The 21,651-nt window shown below is 42.6% G+C and overlaps 1 protein-coding gene across 1 annotated transcript in view; it reads right to left on the bottom strand.

The window, feature by feature from the left end:
* Window positions 1–8,915: 8,915 nt before the first annotated feature.
* The window catches only part of ANO9 (anoctamin 9), a 63,314-nt gene continuing 50,578 nt past the window's right edge, over window positions 8,916–21,651 (bottom strand). The window contains exons 22-25 of the mRNA XM_054972877.1: window positions 20,518–20,634; window positions 16,684–16,777; window positions 15,094–15,206; window positions 8,916–10,702 (exon numbers count right to left, since the gene is read on the bottom strand). Coding sequence (XP_054828852.1) covers window positions 10,675–10,702; window positions 15,094–15,206; window positions 16,684–16,777; window positions 20,518–20,634 — 352 coding nt within the window. The 3' untranslated portion in view covers window positions 8,916–10,674. The remainder of the gene's footprint in view (window positions 10,703–15,093; window positions 15,207–16,683; window positions 16,778–20,517; window positions 20,635–21,651) is intronic.

The following is a 21,651-nucleotide window of genomic DNA, read 5'->3' as shown; positions in this document are numbered from 1 at the left end:
ACAAGGTAGTTACGGGTTCTGGCTGTTCAGTGAATGGAGGAGTTTGCGTCTTCCAGTTATATAAATCGGTGGTTGTAAATGGTACATACACTAGGTGCAACCCAAAGCGTGTGTCCATTGTCTCTCTTAAAGGACAAGCCTTAGTTTCTTTCAAGGGACAGACATTGCTCGCTCCCTCTTCTCCTTCTAGGTCTGGGACCTCATCATCTGCCCTTTCAGCTGCTTTCTGAGTCTGGGATCTGGTTATGGCAGGGGTAGCATTAGAGGGTTTCTTTGATCCACTTCCACCTCCCACTGCCTGCTCTTCTACAGGCTCTTCATCTCTCTCTCCCCCCTCAGGCAGAGAGGGAGCATATGGTGGCGGGGGTATCTCTTCTTATTGGGTTTGCTGGACAGGCTTAGCCTTTGGCTGGAGCCCCGCGTCTAGAGGAGCAGTGGGGCGAGTTCTATTCTGGCCTAGCTTCACCGGCACCACAGGGTAAAGGCCTCCCTTTGGGGTTCGCCTTCTGGATGGCGGGTGCATCCCCTGCCTCCTATTTAGGGCCAAAAATCTCGCCTTCTTCTTCCCAGCCCGGAACCCCGGCCATTTCTTAACCCAGGGAGGGGGATTCAGACAAGTGTCGAACCATGACTGAGCATAGATAATCTGGTCATCATGATACTTAAGAGTAAACTGGTACACATCCAGTGCAATTGATACATCAAACGTGCCCTCCGGTGGCCAGTCCAGATCGAAAGTAGGCCACTCATAGGTACAGAAAAGCCTCAACATTGCAGGGGTTGGGTCTTCCCCTGACTGGACCCATCCTCCATAAACTTCTTGAAAATGTTCCAACATCAATTCCAGTGGAGTTTATTTGGACGAAGAACCACCCATCGTTGCGCACCCAGACAAGACAAGACAGACTAGGGAGAACAAATAACAGCAAGAAACAGTAGGGGGTCTGTTTCTCAGGGGTCCCTACACAAACTCTTCTCGTCTTTGACGACCTGGACGCGGTCGCCCGGCCAGGAACTGCATCTCAGAGATTCAATGCACCGATCGCCTTATGGCGTTCCACTCATGTGGAACGCCATATGGCGTTCCACACGACAAGTTTCCAACCCAGTACCTACAGCAACAGCGGGTTCGGAAGAGTCCCACCGACTCCCCTACTTGGGCCGTGCTAGGGGGTGATCAAGCCCCTCTTCGTTTCAAAAGGAAACGGTAACCCCAGTTACTCCATACTTACTTGTCCCGGGACTTTCCTGGATCACTCGTTCCTGATTCCGTCACCGGGTCGTTGACGCCCCAGTGGCGCACCGCCGGCACCCGAGGAAGGCAGGGCCTGCTCCTGAAAAACTCAGGGGGCGCCCACAGGTCCACTACCAGTCTAGAACCAGCGGCCACGGACTAGGGGTCAAGGGGGCACCCCAAGGGTCCCCTCAATCCCAGACGAACGAGCCCCCAAAATGTAGCAGGGTATCGTGTTCCCAAGAATTGAGACCAGACAGAATCTTCAGGAAGGAATGATGTTTATTGCCGGCAGAGCTCAGCGTGACTAGTGCCACAAAGAACTGAGCTCCAGTATAAGGAAGCAACATCTCTGATATAGCACAGCTTACAGTTACGTCACAGAAGGTGGTTACTCACTAGCTAACGGTTACAATTTGCTGTGGCTGCAATCTTACAACATACAGTTACAGTGTACCATTATTTAGCTTTATCATCAAGATCATTGCCCCAGACATGACCTTTTCTTAGTGCGGCATAAATTCAGACAAATTCTCTTAAATCATCAGTCTTATCTTTTAAGCAGTCTATTCTAAGATACACAATGCTGTAACTTCCTCTTTTCCCAAGCTACAGGCTTCCGGTTTCAATAGTATCTAGCTGACTTCAGCTTGACAGCTATATTTTACTCTGAAGAAGGATTTTATTTAACTTTCTAAATGTTAGTTTATCAGAACAATATTATAACACTTATTAGTTAATAAAACATTAGCAAGGGACAGGTTGTTTGAAACAAGCTGAAAATGATTAGATATTGACCATTGATCATAACTATTGGCTATACTAGCTGCATGTAGCAATTTACCAATTTCCTCGGCTACATTATTATTGAATGTCATTTATATTCCGCCTTTCTCACTGAGACTCAAAACGGATTACACAGTGTGAGATTAGTACAGTCAATATCAAAGACATTTCTATAAACAATGCCATAGAGTAAATAAACAAGTTGACAAAGACATAGCATTAGTAAGAATCCAATACAGAGTTGGAGAAGTGCTGAAACAGAACATAAGCAGTTCTAGGACTGACATGAAGCACAGGTAGCTCCTAGGAGCACATATTTAAAACAACAGATAGTACATAAGGCAACATGGTGAAGTCTATGGTCTATAACTCTAGCGAAGCATCTGAAACCCCCGCCCTACCATACAAAAGCCTTTTTGAATAATTATCTATTATTATTAAATAACTGTCCATGAAAGAATAGAGCATGAAAGGTGGCATGTTGTGTTATTGCGCAAGCTCACTGATTTTAAATAATTGCAAATGGAAAGGATAAAATTAGCAAGACTGTTCAGAGAAATAGCAACTGTACATTAGATACTGGAATAGAACCCAAAGGGTATGAGGACCAATTATCATAATAAAGAATATGAGTCAATTGGTTATGTATAGAAGTATTCTCTAGAAAAGATTTATTGAATTTTTAGGTCATGTATATATCTCAAACCATCTTCATACTCCAATCCAGCAATCCCATCACCAATATATGTTCTAATGTCTACTTGCTTGTTGACTTTTGGAGATAAAATTATCATAGTCTTGAATGGTAGAGGAAAAAACAAGGCGCTTCAAGTTATTCCCTACAAGCTGAAAGCAAGCGATGCACTGAGCTCATTCTGAGAAGGCATGTCATAGACACATTTCAGCTTGCCCATAAACACAGACTGTCTTATGTCTCTGACTTGGAAAACTTTCTCTACAGCTGTACAGCGAGCAAACCCTACCCCCTCCCCTTTCTTTGGAAACTGAAACCGAACAATATCTCCTCATTTGTGCAAATGGCTTTTTCTGCCTCTCCACTACCTCCTGGGAGCAGCAGATATTTCAGAAAAGCCAAGGTGGCATCACTTTTGTGTCTCAAAGGAGCATCTGTTTTGAACCATTTGTCTGTTGTTGGAGGATACTTGGTTTGGAATTTCCCAATATTTTGTGATTGGTCCCACCTTCCATGGCAGCCCTTTTGTGACTGACTTCCACCTCCATGGCAGCCATTTTGTGTTGCACCCCCTACTCTTTCGCAAAATTTTAAAAAATTCCCTCAAGCACAAGAAGTTTGCCAAGTCAAAGTTTCCCAATAACAGAGCTACCAGTAACAACACTAGAAAAATATGTTGTATAGAGGGGTATTTAAAGAATAAAACAGGATCTCTTAGCCATACATACAAGAAAAACATAAGTTGTTTATAATATGGCAGAAACATAAGTTGTTTATAATATGGCAGAAACAATAAGCAAAATTACCAGGGTGTAGTTCCTCTACCCAGTAGCTCTACCTATGGGCATTTTCCAGTGGTTTTATTCTAATAGGGTCTCTCTGAAACAAGGGCGTAGACTTTCCATTTTCCCTGGGGGGGGGGGCTGGGGCTGGGCCAGAGGCACTGCTATATCCGGTCCTTAAAAGAACCGGGGTCCAGTAACATCATAGGGAGGAGCCAATGACATCATAGGGAGGGGCTTCCATCACCACCATCTATGGAGGCGGTGGCCATGGAGGATTTAGGGAGGGGCTCCCCACAAATTTAGGGGGACTCAGGCACCCATGAGGACCCTCCTAACAATCCTCCTGGGCTGGGCCAAACCTAGGAAAAGGTGGGAGTTGGCCAGTGGTTATAGTGCTATCTCAGCAATCTCCCGCTGTGTCCTGTTTTTGAAATTCACTTTTAGGATAGTCACTTTAGGACAAACTAATGGTCACAAATTTGACACTAAGAAAGTCAACACAAACCCTGTAGGGGGAAATTTGTTAAGTTTTCCTGGACGTTCATTTACAGGAGTGTTGATTCTGCCTTATTCATAAGGGTGACTTAGTACTGAAATTTACTAAATTGTAGAATTGCAGATGCCGTCACTTGGTAAATGTGTGGTTGAAGTTTGAATCAGGGCAGAATACAAAACAGTTGCTGTGCACTCGATTTCTGAGCAATGTAGAGTTCAGAGTAGTAGCAATCTCCTTTTTCTCATTTCAAACTCATATCTGCTAAGTGAGTACAAGCACATTTTGAGGCAATTCAGAACAGTGCTAGTCACAATCCCAAAGGAAACTCACAGTTATACTACCTAGGATTGCATATACCTTGCTTTCTTAGCACACTGCTTAAAAACTCCACCTTAAAAACACAGACATTCAGAATACATTATTAACAAAATTACATAATTAAGTGCACATTCCTTGCCAATGTTCTCTCCAGGCTGCACACAGGGCAAAAGGAAATTTTTAAAAGGCTGATCTGCATTCCCCCCCGCCCCAAATCTTGTTCATGCAGATGGGCTTTTTCATTGTTTCAGAGAGACAGCACTCAGGCTGCCATTTTAGGAACTGTCCTTTTTGGCAATAGATACCACCTCTCCATTTAAAAATGGAATTGAAATTGAAAGAGGAGCTTAGGAGTGGCTGAAGCACCCCCACACACTACCATGAAAAAACTAACTGTTCTCCCACACCCAGCCCCCCCCCCCACAAACAAACAGCAAGCAAACAAACAAACAAAGCTATTTCAGCAAGGAAACAAGGTGTACCCCTTCCCAGTGTTCCATTTCCAAAATACAATGTAATGATAAAGTAACTGAAAAGTAAAATAAAATAGACTCATTTTTCCCTATTAAAAGGAACAGAAACTATTCCTTAACAGAGTAGCATTGATTGCAGAGAAAACGTGATGATTGGTGGTTGGAGCATGCTGGCTGGTGTCAGTGTAAAAGAGAAAGAGAAAATAACAAACTTATACTTGCCTTAGTTTTAGAAAAGAAGTAAGAGTTCTTTATTATAGGATTTCTGTACTTTGATAGGAAAGTGGAGAGAAAATTCCTATCTACCGATCTATTCCTGAGGAGAAAGTTCTGAGATTAACAATCTACACATCAAAGGATTTTTCAGGGCAGTAAAGGAGTAAACAGATGCCCTGACCTGTCTATCTTTCTAACTCTCTGGTTTCTCCTCTTCTGAAACTTGAAGAAAAGGACAGCGTTAGAAGTGAAGTCTTGTTGTTGTTATGTGCCATCAAATTTCCTCTGACCTATAGCAACCTCATGAATGAAAGACCTCCAAAACATCCTATCATTAACAGACTTGCTCAGTTCCTGCAAACTGGAGGATGTGGCTTCTTTGATTGAGTCAAGCTATCTTGTTTTAGGTCTTCCTCTTTTCCTACTGCCTTCTACTTTTCCTAGCATTATTGACTTTTCCAGAGAGTCTTATCTTCTTATGATGTGACCAAAGTACAATAGCCTCAGTTTTGTCATTTTAGCTTGTAGGGGGGATTCAGGCTTGATTTGATCTAGTATCCACCTTTTTGTCTTTCTGGCTATCCATGGTATCTGCAAAACTCCTCCAGCACCACATTTCAAATTAATCCATTTTCTTCCTGTCAGTTTTCTTCACTCTCCAACTTTCACATCCATATATAGTAATGGAGAATATCACAGTTTGGATTATCTTGATGTTGGTTCCCAGAGAGACATCTTTATTTTTAGGGATCTTCTCTAGCTCCTTCACAGCTGCTCTTCCAAGTCTCAATCTTCTTCTGATTTCTTCATTGTAGTCTACCTTTTGGTTGATGATTGAGCCAAGGAATAGAAAAACTTGGACAATTTCAATTTCCTCATTCTCAATGTTAAAATTGTGTAATTCCTCAGTAGTCATTACTTTTGTCTTCTTGATATTCAATTGTAATCCTGCTTTAACACTTTCTCCTTTAACTTTCATCAGTAGTTGTTTCAAGTCTTCACTATTTTCTGCCAGTAACGTGGTGTCTTCTGCATATCTCAAACTGTTAATGTTTCACCAGTTTTCACTCCACCTTCTTCTAGATCTAATCCAGCTTTCTTTATGATATGCTCTGCATAGAGGTTGAACAGGTAGGGAGATAGTATGAATCCTTGTCTGACACCTTTGCCAACTGGAAACCGTTCTGTTTCCTAATGTTCTGTCCTTCCAGTAGCCTCTTGTCGAGTACAGGTTGTACATCAAAATAATAAGATGTTATGGCAGCCCCATTTCTTTTAACAGTCTCCATAGTTTTTCATGATCCACATAGACAAAAGTTTAGCTGTAATCTATAAAACACAAGCTGATGTTCTTCTGAAATTCTCTGATATGTTCCATTAGCCGTCGTAAATTTGCAATGTGATCTCTGGTGCCTCTTCCTTTTCTGCATCCAGCTTGAACATCTGGCATTTCTTGTTCCAGATATGGTAAAGAGTCTTTGGTTTAGAATTTTGAGCATCACTTTGCTTGCATGGGAAATTAACATGATCGATCAATAGTTGCTGCTCTCTTTGGCATCCCCTTTTTGGGAAATTATAATGTAGACTGAGGGTTTCCAGTCTGTGGGCCATTTTTAAAAAAATGTAAATTGGAGCCAAGCAATTATGTTGCAATTATGTCCAACAGAGGCCTTGCAATCTGACTGTTGCTACATTGAATGTGGGTGGAGCCAGCCAGGATTAAGGCCTAAGCTACTTAGTGTTGGCCATAGCCATAGGCATTTTAAGGCAGTGTATAAATTCTTTTTTATATAAAATTTATTTTTATAAATATAAGCAGAACAGAGAAAATAAAATAAAAATGATAGCACAATTATAATTACATCAAAAGAAAAAGAAATGATAGAGTAAACATATAATAAACAATATAAATAACTCAGGGTTATTTATATCCAGTATCTATCAATCCTTGAATGTGTTTGGCATCTGTCAGAAAAGAAAGTATAGTCTTCTGTTTTCAGATTTTTGATCCTCCAAGCATCTTCCAATTGTAACATTTCCATATAAATTAAACACATTTTGGGGAAGTTTGCCTTTGGTTTTTTTCACCTATCATTTTTTTCAACCCATTACCCCATTCGTATATCCAAAGATCATTACCTGCTTGAAAATCGAAAAAGGATTGGAAAACATTTTCATAAAAATTTTCTCTTGCATTGTTTGGCGCATATATTGTTGCTAGTGTGTAAATCTTGCCTTCCAGGAGCCTGATTTTCAAAATCGGATATCTTCTGTCAGAGTCTCTTAATTGTTCTGTAGCATTTCTTTGTAAATTGTTTATATAAACTGCAACTCCTTTTAAAAATCATACATTCTTAGTAAACACAGAAATACATAAGGGCAAAAAACAGGAACAAAGCCCCAAAGAATCATGGAAATTGTAATATAAATAAGAGGAGTGGACAGTCCTGTGCTTCATCTGCCATTATAACTGAGTCCCTCATATGATGGTTGTTGTGGGTTTTCCGGGCTGTATTGCCGTGGTCTTGGCATTGTAGTTCCTGACATTTCGCCAGCAGCTGTGGCTGGCATCTTCAGAGGTGTAGCACCAAAAGACAGAGATCTCTCAGTGTCACAGTGTGGAAAAGATGTAGGTCATTTGTATCTACTCAGGAGGGGTGGGGTTGAGCTGAGTCATCCTGTAAGAGTTTCCCAGGGTGTGGAATGCTAATGGCGGGAGGCTTCACTGTATCCTGAGGAGGTTCTTTTGCATATGGATTGGTGCTTGATGTGCTAATCTTCTCTGCAGGGCTATTGTTGGGTGTAGAGTGTTTTGTTAGCCTGGTGTTTTTCAGAACTGGAAACCATGCTCTGTTCATTCTTAAGGTTTCTTCTTTCCTGTTGAAGTTTTGCTTACGCTTGTGAATTTCAATGGCTTCCCCGTGCAGTCTGACAAAGTAGTTGGAAGTGTTGTCCAGTATTTTGGTGTCCTGGAATAAGATACTGTGCCCTGTTTGTGTTAGGCTATGTTCAGCCACTGCTGATTTTTCAGGTTGTCCAAGTCTGCAGTGTCTTTCGTGTTCTTTTATTCTTGTCTGGATGCTACGCTTTGTGGTCCCGATGTACACTTGTCCACAGCTGCAGGGTATACGGTATACTCCTGCAGAGGTGAGGGGGTCTCTACTGTCTTTTGCTGATCGTAGCATCTGTTGTATTTTTCGGGTGGGTCTGAATACTGCTTGAAAGTTATGCTTTTTCATAAGCTTTTCCATCTGATCAGTAATTCCTTTGATATAAGGCAAAAACACTTTTCCTGTACCCTCTACACCCAACAATAGCCCTGCAGAGAAGATTAGCACATCAAGCACCAATCCATATGCAAAAGAACCTCCTCAGGATACAGTGAAGCCTCCCGCCATTAGCATTCCACACCCTGGGAAACTCTTACAGGATGACTCAGCTCAACCCCACCCCTCCTGAGTAGATATAAATGACCTGCCCACACCTTTTCCACACTGTGACACTGAGAGATCTCTGTCTTTTGGTGCTACACCTCTGAAGATGTCAGCCACAGCTGCTGGCGAAACGTCATGAACTACAATGCCAAGACCACGGCAATACAGCCCGGAAAACCCACAACAACCATCGTTCTCCGGCCGTGAAAGCCTTCGACAATACATCCCTCATATGAGTTTGTCATTGCTTGCCCCCCTGACCAAATTCAGGGGGGCTTGAGCCCCTCAGCCCCCATGTAGTTCACTGGTTGCCCGGGGGCGGGCTCAGCCCCCCCTGGCCAAAGCCAGGGGGGCTCGAGCCCCTCAGCCCCCCCGTAGTTTACATCTATGCTCTGAACCCAAGATGTCTGCCAACTCTATGCAAAGCCAAAATAAAATGAAGCTACTCTTTTTGTTTAAATGGTATAGTTTTTATTTTTTCTTTTAAACATGTTTATTTTATAAAATTTCTGTTAATAAAAATTACACTTATTGCACAGAATTTCAGAGTAAATGTCTGTTTTTCTTTAAAAGTACAACATTGAACAGGACAAGGCACAACCCAGCAACGAATAATCTAAGTAGAATTAAGGCACCCCCCTCCTTCAATGTATAAGGTTTTTGTCCAAGTAATCCACAGAGTCAAACTCTGCACTTCATACTGGAGTAAGACATCATTAAAATATTATTTCCTAAGCAAAAATGCTTTAAGGATTGAGGCACTGACAGATTCTCAGACAAATCTACCTAGAATCAAATTTCACTGTGCTTCAAGCAATGTACTTGGAATTGTTCGCCAAGTATTGCTAACTTACAGTGAAATTTAGATTTTGCCAAAGCCACAATAGGACACAGGAGCCGTCAGTGGAAAGTACATGTGTATAAGGCATCTGAAGGTCATTTTTGGCTTTGGACCCAGACTGTTTTGGGACAAAACTCCCAATTATACTTCAGGAGCCAGCAAGTATAATTGTGTGACCACTGAAATCAACAACTAAATTCTTTGCAAAGAGTCAGGATTTTTCCCTACAATAAAATAATACAGAAATGTCCTTTAGTATAAATTGCAGTTTTACATTCTCAACATTATGAAATAGTTCTATTGTAAGTAATTTAATATGTACAAAATGTAAGATTTGAAAACAATGAAAAACTAAAGTATTCAGAGTCAAAGATTTTGTTTGGTTGTTTTTTAAAAAAAGATTAAACTACAATATTTATTTAAATGTTCTAACTCAATCCACATAACAAAAGATGAATGACACAAGTTGGACCACATCTAAAAGAAAACTTGAAGCCTCAGCTTTTGCTGCTTTTCTTTCTAATGTACTTTGTTTCGCAAAACTGACATAACTTAATTGGAACTTCCTTCTACACCAGGTATGAAACGCCAAATTGTTTGTATATGGTAATCACACAGGGCCTCTGAGCCTTTCATGGTAGAGCTTTATTCAGTTTCCCTTCTTTCTTTTAATGAATCTCTCATCCAGCATCTTTCATACCCTATCCTTCAAGCTGCCTTATGAATTCATGGGAATTTTCAAAACCAGTTTGTAGATTTTGTTGGGATTTCTCTGCCAATGTAGGGACATACAAATTTTTCCTTTGGATTTTGCCCAAAGAATCCAGACTCCACAAAAATATATATTTCTACTTAAATCAAGGGCTATAGCAAAATAAAGATGACAATTAAATGTAACATTGACACACTCCAATGAATGGAGACAGAGATTTTGTGTTGCTTTATGATCAGTGCTTACAAGACATATAGCTCTATGCAGGTGTCATTATAAATGTCAGATGTGCTGTGAGTGATGGGATATGTCAGTTCTAAGATCTTGCCTGTCACTTATGGTAGAAGTGAATGGAAATCCTGGTAAACCAAAATGCTATGAGAGCCTGTCTACAAATCGTTTTACTTGACTGTGCAAACATTCTCATTTAATTCTGCCTGATTCTCTTATGTATAGCTCTGTTCCTACCATATACTTTCACTTCTTCAAGGAATGCTGAAATATTCAAAGCTGCCTTACCATATAAAGCTAACTTTGCATTTCAGTAAAGAGACAAAATACTTCAACAACATCAGTAAGAGAATCACAAGGCTTCCAGAGTTCTTCTGTCATCTTCAAAACCAATAGCACCATTCCACAAGGCACTGGCTCTGAATACCTTCTCAACACCTTCCTTGGCATTTCTCTATACTTCTGTGGAGTTATCCATTTCACTAAACAATAGAAAAAAGGTTTAATAATTTCACAGTTTATTTATTTCAAATTTCTATTCCGCCCTCCCTGTGGCAGGCTCAGGGTGGATAACAACATATTAAAATACAAAATACAATAAAAACAACATATTAAAATACAATAAAAATCCATACACATTTAAAACAGGATGGTGGACAGCCTTCACAGGGAGGGTTTTATACACCCCTTTTTTCAGGCCGGTGGAGGCCCAGCCTCAGCCATATGCCTAACAGAACAACTCTGTCTTGCAGGCCCAGCAGAAGGATAGTAAGTCCTGCCGGGTCCTGATCTCAGCATTCCACCAGGTGGGAGCCAGGACCAAAAAGGCCCTGGCTCTAGTCGAGGCTCGGCAGGCCTCCTTGGGGCCAGGGACCACCAACAGCTGTTTGTCCCCTGATCAGAGTATCCTCCGGGGAATATATGGGGAGAGACAGTCCTGTAGATATGCTGGTCCCAGTCCATACAGGGCCTTATAGGTCAATACCAGAACCTTGAATCTAATCCGGTACTCCACTGGCAACCAATGCAGCTCGCGTAAGAGCAGTGTTATATGTGCCTTATTTGGCACTCTCATAATAATACGCACCACTGCATTTTGTACCAGCTGTAATCTCTGGGTCAGGCTCAAGGGCAGCCCAGCGTAGAGCGAGTTACAGTAATCTAGCCTAGAGATGACCATTGCTTGGATCACTGTATGTAAGTCACGGGTTGACAGGTAAGGGACAATTTGCCTGGTCTGCCACAGATGGAAAAAAGAGGACCTGACAACCGCTGTAACCTTTGCCTCCATTTTCAGGGAGGCATCCAAGATCACCCCCAGGCTCTTAACCCTTGGAACTGGCACTAACGGTGCCCCATCGAGGGCCGGGAGCCATAGTCCCAAACCTAATCCCCCGTGGCTCAAGTACAGGACCTCCGTCTTCATCGGGTTCAGTTTCAGCCAACTCTGCTTCAACCAACCAGTCACGGCTGCAAAAGCATGTTCCAGGACATATGGGGCTGAGCCGGGCTTGCCGTTCATCATCAGATACAACTGGGTGTCATCTGCATATTGATGACACCCAAGTCCGAAACTTCGCACCAACTGGGCAAGGGGGCGCATATAGATGTTAAACAATAATGGGGAGAGTATTGCTTCCTGTGGGACCCCGCACACCAAAGGGTGGCGGGATGACAATTTCTCCCCAAGCGCCACCCTCTGTCCCCGACCATGGAGAAAAGAGACAAGCCACTGTAAGGCAGTCCCTCGTATCCCCACATCGGCGAGGCAGTGAGTCAGAAGATCATAATCGACTGTATCAAACGCTGCCAACAGATCCAATAATATGAGCAGCGCTGAGCCGCCTCGATCCAGATGTCTACGAAGATTGTCTGAGAGGGCAACCAGCAACGTCTCCGTCCCATGTCCCGGACGGAACCTGGACTGGAAGGGGTCTAGGGCTGAGACATCCTTCAGGAAGCCCTGCAGCTGTTCCACCACTGCCTGCTCAATCACCTTTCCCAGTTGCATCTTGTATCACTTTAGCAGAATCTTGTAAGCAATGGCAAAAGTAAGGAGATGTAGAAATGGTTGGTGCTTGGATGGGAGATTACTTGGAGTCCCATGTAAAACCCTCTGAGCATATTAAAGAACCTGTGTTTCATACAAAGGAATAATTGAGTGGTCAAATGGCAAGTACATATGGACATAAATTCTCACTATATTTAAGCACATGTGGACTTTATCTTGCACTAAAGTAAACCATAGTGGTGGTAGCAGTAAAGAAACCATCTTCTCTGCTGCTGTAATTCCTGCAGTGTGCTATCCAACTCCTTCAATTGATTTAGCCTTCTCATTTTATGGATGAGTCTGGCACTATATTTGGAGAAAGTAAACTACTTTATATTACTACTGCAGGGCCATACTACTTTAAAGAGCATAGTCAGAGCCATAGGTACCAGAGCCACTGCCATGTCTTCTTTAGATTTGCCTTCAGTTTGTTTCACCTGCTAAATCAGAAGGTAACCCTGAATTACTGGCAGGTCAGAGTCAGTGTGGAGAGATTAAACCTTGGCTGGTGGCTTTGGTTATTAATTTTGTGCTTGAGAAAGGAATAGGGTGGGATGATGTCAAATCTGTAGGCTATTCAGAGTTCTTTCTCATAGGGCTTGCCCAGCCTCCAAAGGCCACAGCAGGATTTATTTTATGAGGAAAGTCACATGGTCTTCTTGAAGGAAGGGCAGGGTAAAAATGTGCAGAACAAATTGCTTGCAGGGATTTTTAGATCTACTGTCTAGATATGAAAAGGTGCTCTAATGACTGTCTCCATGGTGGGACTAGTAACTGCTTTTAGAACTTGTCCCATGACATGGGTGCCCATCTGAATAAAGATGACACAATGATTACATGTCAAGAGAATAACCTATAGTTAAATTAAAGTGCAAGAACCAGTCTGGAAGATATTTATTTTATGGCTTACATCATTCTCCTCTATTTTATCCTCTCAACAACACTGTGAAGTAGGTTAGGCTGAGACTGTATGACTGGCCTGAGGTCATCCAGAAAAATTCCATGGCAGAGTGGGGATTCAAGCTTGGGTCCCCCAGATCATAGTCCAACCACTTTCTCACACTGGCTCTCAAATTACTTGGATTAGTTCCCTTTGGAGGAAACAGCACTATGACTGTGTTTGTGTAGTGTTTGCTTTATTTACAAATATACAAATACAGCACAGGTGGAGGCAAAGAAATGAACCTTCAGGCAGCAGATCTTCTACCCAGATCAGACAGAGATCCTACATATCCAAGGTACTTCATGCAAATCTAAGCAGAGTCTGTTTCTCCCTCTCTTCTCTTCCAGTATCTAAAACTGTGCTTTTCTTCTCTTTCTCTCTTTGTCATGCTCACACACCTGCTAACTCCCTGATGGGTTACTTGAACAACCGATTTCCTAACAATTAAAGCCAACTAAGAAGACATTCAGAGTCCTTAAGACATGTTACCATTCCCTTTGGCATGTAGGATGAATCAGATCCCAAGCTCATTACTTTCTATATTAAGTGTAGTATAACTGGCTCCTTTTATCTGAAGAAGGGAGCTCTGACATTAAAAAGCTTATACCCTGAAAATCTTGCTGGTCTCTAAGGTGCCACTGGACTCAAATCCTGCTGTTCTACAGCAGACCAACATGGTTACCTGCCTAAAACGGGCTCCTTTTAAAGGAAATCAGGCCAGAAGATGGTATCCAATCTGTTCAAGGAATTCAGCAGCAGAGGTGAGAAGGTTCCAGCATCAGGGCTTTTTTTCAGTTGGAATGCAGTGGAATGGTGTTCTGGCACCTCTAGAAAATGGTCATGTGGCTGGTGATCATTAAACTTTAAAATCCACCCTTGCTCCAGCTGACTGGCGCCAGTCAGCTGGACAAAGGGTGGGAGTTTGGATCACCTTCCACGCCGCTTGTGAGTGATGCAGAGGGCAATTTAAACTTTAAAAAAAACCCTTTGCTCCAGCTGACTGGCGCCAGTCAGCTGGAGCAAGGGGGGAGTTTAAATCGCCAGTGGCATGGAGGGCAATTTAAACTCCCTCTCTTGTGGGAGCACTTCCGGAGGTTGCTGTGCCCTGCACAGTCCTGGCAGTGTGTGTGCACTTTACGCGCATGCATGGTACCCGGGGCACCATCTCCTGCTGGGAATTGCCCCATGTGCTGCCAACCCACTGAGTTTTACCACCTCTTTTCCCAGAAAAAAGTCCTGTCCAGCATCAAATTATATAGTTATTAAGTCAGAATGCTCAAAGCATGGATCCATTGTAACTGAAGAACAAAGCATTAGTGGAAGAATAAAAACAAATTCCAGGGACATGTATAAGCGAAGATCACAGTTTCCTTGATAGTCAACAGGCAGTCTTAAACTCTTGTTTGCTCTGTCCTCTTAGGGCCAAACTAGAAGTTGCATTTTATACCAGTTCACCACAGTGACTTGCAGCCATGCTGCAGCTGTGAGTTCCCACTGCCAACTCCATTTAGAAGGGCTGCAGAAACTTAATTTGAATCAGGACCATGGTGTGAAGGTGGGGGACTCTTGCTTTCCCTCCTTGCACCATTTTCTGAAATGGTGAAATGGCCCCAGGAGTGTTATTTGCTGGTCAGGAGATGCCTCCTCATGCTGTTTGGGATTGGGGAAAATGGAGTTGTGGGGGGAGAAGCAGGAGCCCCTCCTACCCCCTTGTCATGGTCCATATAGAAGTACCATTGTGGTTGTGGTACTTCTATATGTAGCTGCCACCAGGAACTCACAGCTGCAGAATGGCTGCAAGTCCCTGTGACAAACTTTTGTAAAATGTAATGTCTCATTTGGCTCTTAGGAGAATCATGCCTAAGACAAAAACTACCTACCTTAGTTGTTTCCGTAGCCTCTCACATTTCTGTTTCAGATGCAGATTCTTAATCCTTCTCGGGACATCAGGTACAAACCATGCTGCAATCAGTTTGATGCACAGGGCCACATGCTGTAAAAAGTTAATGACTAGATCAGATTTTGTCTGTCATAAGAAACAGGCTGCTAAAAATTTCTAGGCAGTGACAACAATAGCCAGTCAATCTTCTGTTCTTACTTGCTTCACAATGGCTCTTTTGGATGGTCAACTGTTTCACTGTGTGAGAAGTAAAGGACTTTTTGCTATCCTTAGTCTCAGGTTTCAGAAGGGGACTATAAGAGAGTTAGCAAGACAGAGAGGTCAAGGGTCTGTCCATCCTTCCTTTCTACTATCCTGGGGCTATCCCTTTGAAGTGTCAATAGTTTTCTCAGGGACTTCATTCCTTCTTGCACCACACTTTCCTCTCTTTGTCTTCTTCTCCATCTTGCTACTGTGAGAGCAGGATATGCCATCCTGCATCTCTCAGCATCCTGGACTAGATAGACAGAACAGAATGTCATTTCTATTCCTTTCCTATCCTCAATGGAGTTCTTGAAATAAATAGCTCATATTTCTTTTCTAAAGTCTAAGCTGGGCTCCATGTATGAGTTTGTTCCTTAGGACACACTTCGCATTCACACCTCATATGTCCTCTGCTGCATCCACTATGCTACTCTGCTAACACATTACTACATCATGAAATTCAGAAATACAGATCCAGATCAAACTCTTACTACACTCAATATAGATCCTTCCATTGACTGTAAAGGAACTGGTCTGAGAGGCTGTGCCAAGTTCACAGGCAATCCAAGGTGATGCCCCAAGTATAATTCACTATTCTTCCTATTCCTGGGAAAGTCAAGACTGGCACTCTCTTGCTGGCTGGCAAGAAGCTGGGCCCAGATAATAGACTAAAGATATGATTCAGTATTTGATACTGAGGAGGCTTGGCCTGGTCTGTACTGGGATGGGAGACTAGCTGGAACCCCATTTACATGCATACCCTGAACTCTGTGAAATACAGAGGAGATACAGATGTTACAAATAATAAGTGAACAGCTCCGTGTAAAGGAATTTTGGGCAGGGTGGTTTCTTGGATCAGTTAGAGAAACTGGTTCTCTAACTGTTTTCTCTAATTCTGTGTCCAGCTGCCATTTCATTCTGCCTGTGCAGTGCAAGTTCCTATATCCTATAGATCCATATGGCTGCTACTAAGGAAAACTTCTCTTGCTATGGAGCTCCTGAAAGGAACAGTAGCTGTATGTTTCTTCTCTTATGTGCAAAGCATCAGTTCAACATGCATGTCAACCAACCGAAGCTCTGGACTTCAACCCAATTTAGCAGTGCTGGTGCACCTGGAAGATTTTTTTAGTGCCTTTCTACTCAATAATTGGTAAGGAACATTATATCTGGAACTTACCAAAATGATCAATTCAGAGTGGAAGCACTTCAGGTCATAACGCATCTAAAGGAACACTCTTAAGGAGATGCCCCACTCCTGCTCATTCAACCAACCTGCTGGGACTCCACCAGAGACTGCCTCCCACAGCATTCTACCAAAAATACTTACTTCAAACACGATAAGGAAGCTAAGGCGTGCAGCAAAAACATGCCAGAACTCAACAGAGTAACTGTAGTCATCACTGTTCCGGTAGTCTCGGTACCTGCAGGAAGGGGTGTAGTAAAACATTAATGCTGCACTGTGCACTGCCTCATCCAACCTTCTATTTTCATACATTTTTTTTCAGAGCCAGCTGACAGAGATGGAACAATCAGTACTCTTCAATCATTACCTAGTAACAACAGAGTACTGTTCTCAGTTGGGCTTCCAAATCCGGGCAACAATTAAGTTAATGCCTAGATCAGCATAGGCCTGGTGGGTGGTGTCGTTGTTGTCTTTTGGGATTCTATCCCCCGGCTCAATGCCCTGTCCAGGACTCTGCTGGTTTTGAGAGTGTGTATCTAGTGTTGGGAGCGCAAGACAGAATTGGGATTCTGTTGGTGTACCACCCACCTTGCTACCTAGCCATCTCTATGCCTGAGCTAGTGAAGGTGGTCTCAGAGGTGGTGTTGAGGATGCCTAGGCTCATTTTGGAGGGAATTCAACATCCATGCTGAAGCTCTGGATTTAATGGTCTCCATGACTACTATGGGTTTGTCTCAAGTAATGACAGGCCCCACACACTGTGTAGGTCCATAGTGTTGATCTGATATTCTGCTCTGGGAAGTAAGAAGGTTATCTGGAGGTGGGGGGATTGAAGTTAGTCCCCTTGTCAAGAACAGATCACTACTTGCTAGGGTTTAGACTTACATGAATACCAGGACTCCATATGGGTGGGGGATCGATTATGATCATCTTCCCCCATAGCCTGATGGATCTGATTGGTATTCAGATAGCATATGGGGATTTTCATCCTGATATTATTGGTGCTCCTAACAATGCCTTGGTTGACCTCTGGCATGAGGAAATGACCCAGGCAATTCACATGATCTCTCCTAGGTGCCCTCTCTCAGGTCTAAGAGCCAAGGCAGCCCAATGGTTTACTGAGACGCTGTGGATGATAAAGAGACGAGGGAAACACAGCTAGAGCAACAGTAGAGAGAGACTTGGGATGAATCCAACAAGGTGCAGCCTAGAGATCATTTTAAAGCCTATTCCACAGTGGTGATGGAAGCAAAGAAACAATATTTTTCTGCCACCTTTGAATCTGAACAGTGTAGACCTGCAGAATTCTTCTGGGTAGTCGGGCCTATTGGGCTCTGGCCTACAGGAAGAGGTGGACTGCTCTGTAGCCAACTGCAATAATTTTGCTAAGTATTTTGCAGATAAATTCTCTTGCGTCCATTCCAATTTGAACTCTGCATTAGCAGTCAAAGGACTGGATGGTCCAATGGTGCCAGTTTGCCCAGTTGTGTGACTTAAGAGAGCAGTAGTGGACCAACTCCAAGTCTACTTGGATAACTTTGGTGCTCTGGACTCTTTTCAGTCTGATTTCAGGCTGGGCTATGTGATGAAGATGGCTCTAATGGCTTTAGTTGATGACCTCCATCTGAATATAGACAAAGGCAATGCTTCTTTGTTGCTCCTCCTGGATCTATCTGCAACTTCTGAAACGGTAGATCATGCCATTCTACTGAGACATTCGGAGGCAGAAATAGGTATCAGAGGGATGTGCCTTGGACTGGATGAAATCATTCTTTAAGGAACAGACTCAAAAGATTGTTGAAGACCAGCTATCTTAAGTGTATGAATTACCCTACAAGTTTCCACAAGGGGCAATCTTATCCCTCATGTTATTCAACCTCTATGTAAAGCCTTTAGAAGTAATCATTTGTAGCTATAGAATTGGATGTCATCAATATGCAGATGACACCCAGCCCTGAAACTCGTTATCCAAATCCCCTGCTGATGCAGTAAAGACCTTTGTATCTGATGAAGGGAGCTATGACTCTCAAAAGCTCATACCCTGGAAATCTAGTTGGTCTTTAAGGTGCTACTGGACCCAAATCTTGCCTGACATCTGCAGTCAAATGACTGAAATCAAACAAATTGAAACTGAACTCAGAAAATATGAGGTAATGCTGGTTGGGAAGCCAGAGATATTGAAGGACATTGCACTCCTCACTTTTGATGGATTCAGTTGACCATTGCAGACTCAGTTGAGCCTAGGGGTTATACTGGCTCCAGTACTGCTGCTAGAGAAGCAAGTAAATGCAGCTGCAAAAAATGCCTTTAGGCCAGAAGATGGCCTTCTACCTTAACACAACTGATATGGCTACCTAGATCCACTCCATTGTTACATCAAGACTACTGTAATGCAATCTACATAGGTCTTCCCTTGAAATCAACTCAAAGACTCCAGTTGGTGCAGAATGTCACAGCCCAATTATTATCAGGAACAAGGTGAAATATGTGTATTATTCCCATTCTGCAGTAACTCCATTGGCTTCCCATCAGTTACTGCCAAGCTTTTGGCTGTCATCTACAAAACCCTTAATGGACTTTGTCCCTTATATCTACAGGACCGCCTCTCTCCCTCTGCCACAGCAACTTTGCTAATCTGAACAGGGCTCATGTGAACAGATAGGACTGGTCCCAACTCCTCCTCTCCTGAGAAACCACAAGTAAGAATGAATGGAATGCTGGGCCAGGAAGAGTTGAGGTTCATTGTAAGAAAGGGAGAGAAAGAGAAGGATTTTGGTGAGGCTCAGGGAAGGCAAGCAAAGCTGCTCCAAAAACGTTCTCCTTCTCTCCACTCTCATTGGTTGTTTCTCAGGAAAGGCAGAGCTGGGACCATTCCTGTCCATCACAAGGGCTTTCTGCTGATACCATCCTGCAAATGGGCAAAATCAATAGCTGTCCATACAAGTGTATGGGCGATGCTATTGTGATGACCCCTACCATATAAAATGGACTACCTGAAGACAACAGGAAAGCTCCTACTCTCTTGGCTTTCCACAAACCACACAAAACTGTGGTCATAGATCCAGAGGATCTACAGCTGCTCACCCTCCAATGTGATGTATGCCCTCATGTGCCAATAATGTCCATCTGCTCTGTACATTGGACAAACCAGCCAACCTCTGCGCAAAGGAATAAATGGACACAAATCTGACATTAACCAACAGGCTAACGAAATACTCCACATCCCACAATAGCCCTGCAGAGAGGATTAGCATATGAAGCACCAATCCATATGCAAAAGAACCTCTTCAGGATACAGTGACGCCTCCCTCCATTAGCATTCCACACCCTGGGAAGCTCCTACAGGATGACTCAGCCCAAACCCACTTTCCTGAGTAGATATAAATTACCTGCCAACATCTTCTCCACACTGTGACACAGAGAGATCTCTGTCTTTTGGTGCTTCACCTCTGAAGATGCGAGCCACAGCTGCTGGCGAAACGTCAGGAACAACAATGCCAATACCATGGCTATACAGCCCAGAAAATCCACAACAACCATTGGTTTGGTTTGGTTTGGTATTGACGTTTGTTCCTTGTTTGGGTGTTGTGTGTGTTCATCTGTTTTTACTGAATTATTTCATATATTCTTTATTTTAAAAATTGTTTTAATTGCCTTCACACAAAGATAAGGCTTCTTTGTACCAGCTAATCTTCATCCCAACACATCTGCAATGTAATTGTGATTGAGTGAAAGCCATCTCTAGAACAGCCAAGCATTAGGTTGGTTTTCCATTCATTGGGCTTTTGAAGGAAGGCAACGCCAAGATTGGTTATCTGTATTTCATGTGGGAAAAGAAGTAGCCACATCATTATAATGCTGTCCTAATAATGTGAAAGAAAATGGGGCTTACACACATATTCCACTTAATGGATTGGGCTGTGAGGCTTCCCTGATAAAGCTTGGAATATGGAAAGTTAAAGTCATAGTTGCCAGCACCTGCAGTGGGTTATTTTATTCCCCATGGAGTCCTTAAGAACTGGCAGTTCATCACGATTCTCAAAGTCCTGGATGGAGAACACAGACAGGCTGTGATTCACATAACCTGTGAAACAGCTACAAACAAGCAAAAAAGAAAAAAAGAAAAGCAGGAACATTATTAACTGGACTGCAATTGTATCCTAGACAAATTATGCAGGTTATGAGCCCCTGGCCAAGGCTTAGAAAAGTTTTCAGCAATGCGCTTGTTTTTCATCTTGTATCATGTATTTGTGTACATTTTCTCAAACTAGATGCATTAGACTTAGAGCTGTTGATGTCATTTTATTTTCAATGTTAAAGTAACAAAATAAATTGAGACATTTCTGTATTTTGTATAATGTAAGTTTACATCAATTCTCATAATTTGTATTAAATAGTTTCCTAGTTACTTGTAAAAATATCTAGTCTGATCCTGCTTTTACTGGAAGAGTCTTCCTTGACTTAATTATTGTAGAAAAAAAATAAGATTTGCCATTATGGAGAAATGCATTTGTTTGGACTGTGTCAAAACTTTCACCCCAGTTAGCTGAGAACTGGTAGGATGGAGGAAGGAAAACCAGATGCTTTCTAAGCCATATCCAGACTGGGGCTTTAGTCATGCAGATGTGGCCAGAAGACCTTCTGTTAAAAGCTTAGCCTTCCAGGTATTGGGGTGGGGGGAGGTTGTGAGGACTAAAATGCCAGAAAGGTTACTTCCTGGAACATCCAGGAAAAGCCTCTCTGACCTGCACCTTTGACCTGCCCAGGGGGTGGGAGGAGGCTCTCTTTGGCTGGTTTGAGCTGGAAGCTGAAGGAGCTGAGAGGGGGCCCTTGCAGATGGTGGCAGTTGATCGTGTGGATGCTGGAGTCCTGAACCATGAAAGGCATGAAGACGTCTCAATATGCTGGAACTTTCTAAAATAGAGAGCCTTCCTAAATAAAAGATCTAAGTTAGGCACATACAAAAGGAGGAATAGAGGAATTGCATTTTTACCCATTTCTTTTTTAATTCCCTTGTTTGCTTTGGTGCTGTGCTTAAAAGTGTGAGTGTGATCATTTTTTTCTTTTCTTTAATAAATGCTTTTAGTAATAATCTTAAATGCTGGTAGCTTC

The sequence above is a fragment of the Eublepharis macularius genome, chromosome 2, assembly GCF_028583425.1.
Source record: "Eublepharis macularius isolate TG4126 chromosome 2, MPM_Emac_v1.0, whole genome shotgun sequence".
NCBI classification, from domain to species: domain Eukaryota; kingdom Metazoa; phylum Chordata; class Lepidosauria; order Squamata; family Eublepharidae; genus Eublepharis; species Eublepharis macularius.
Note: the sequence above shows the minus strand (reverse complement) of the source record. Positions and strands in the feature narration are given on the sequence as shown.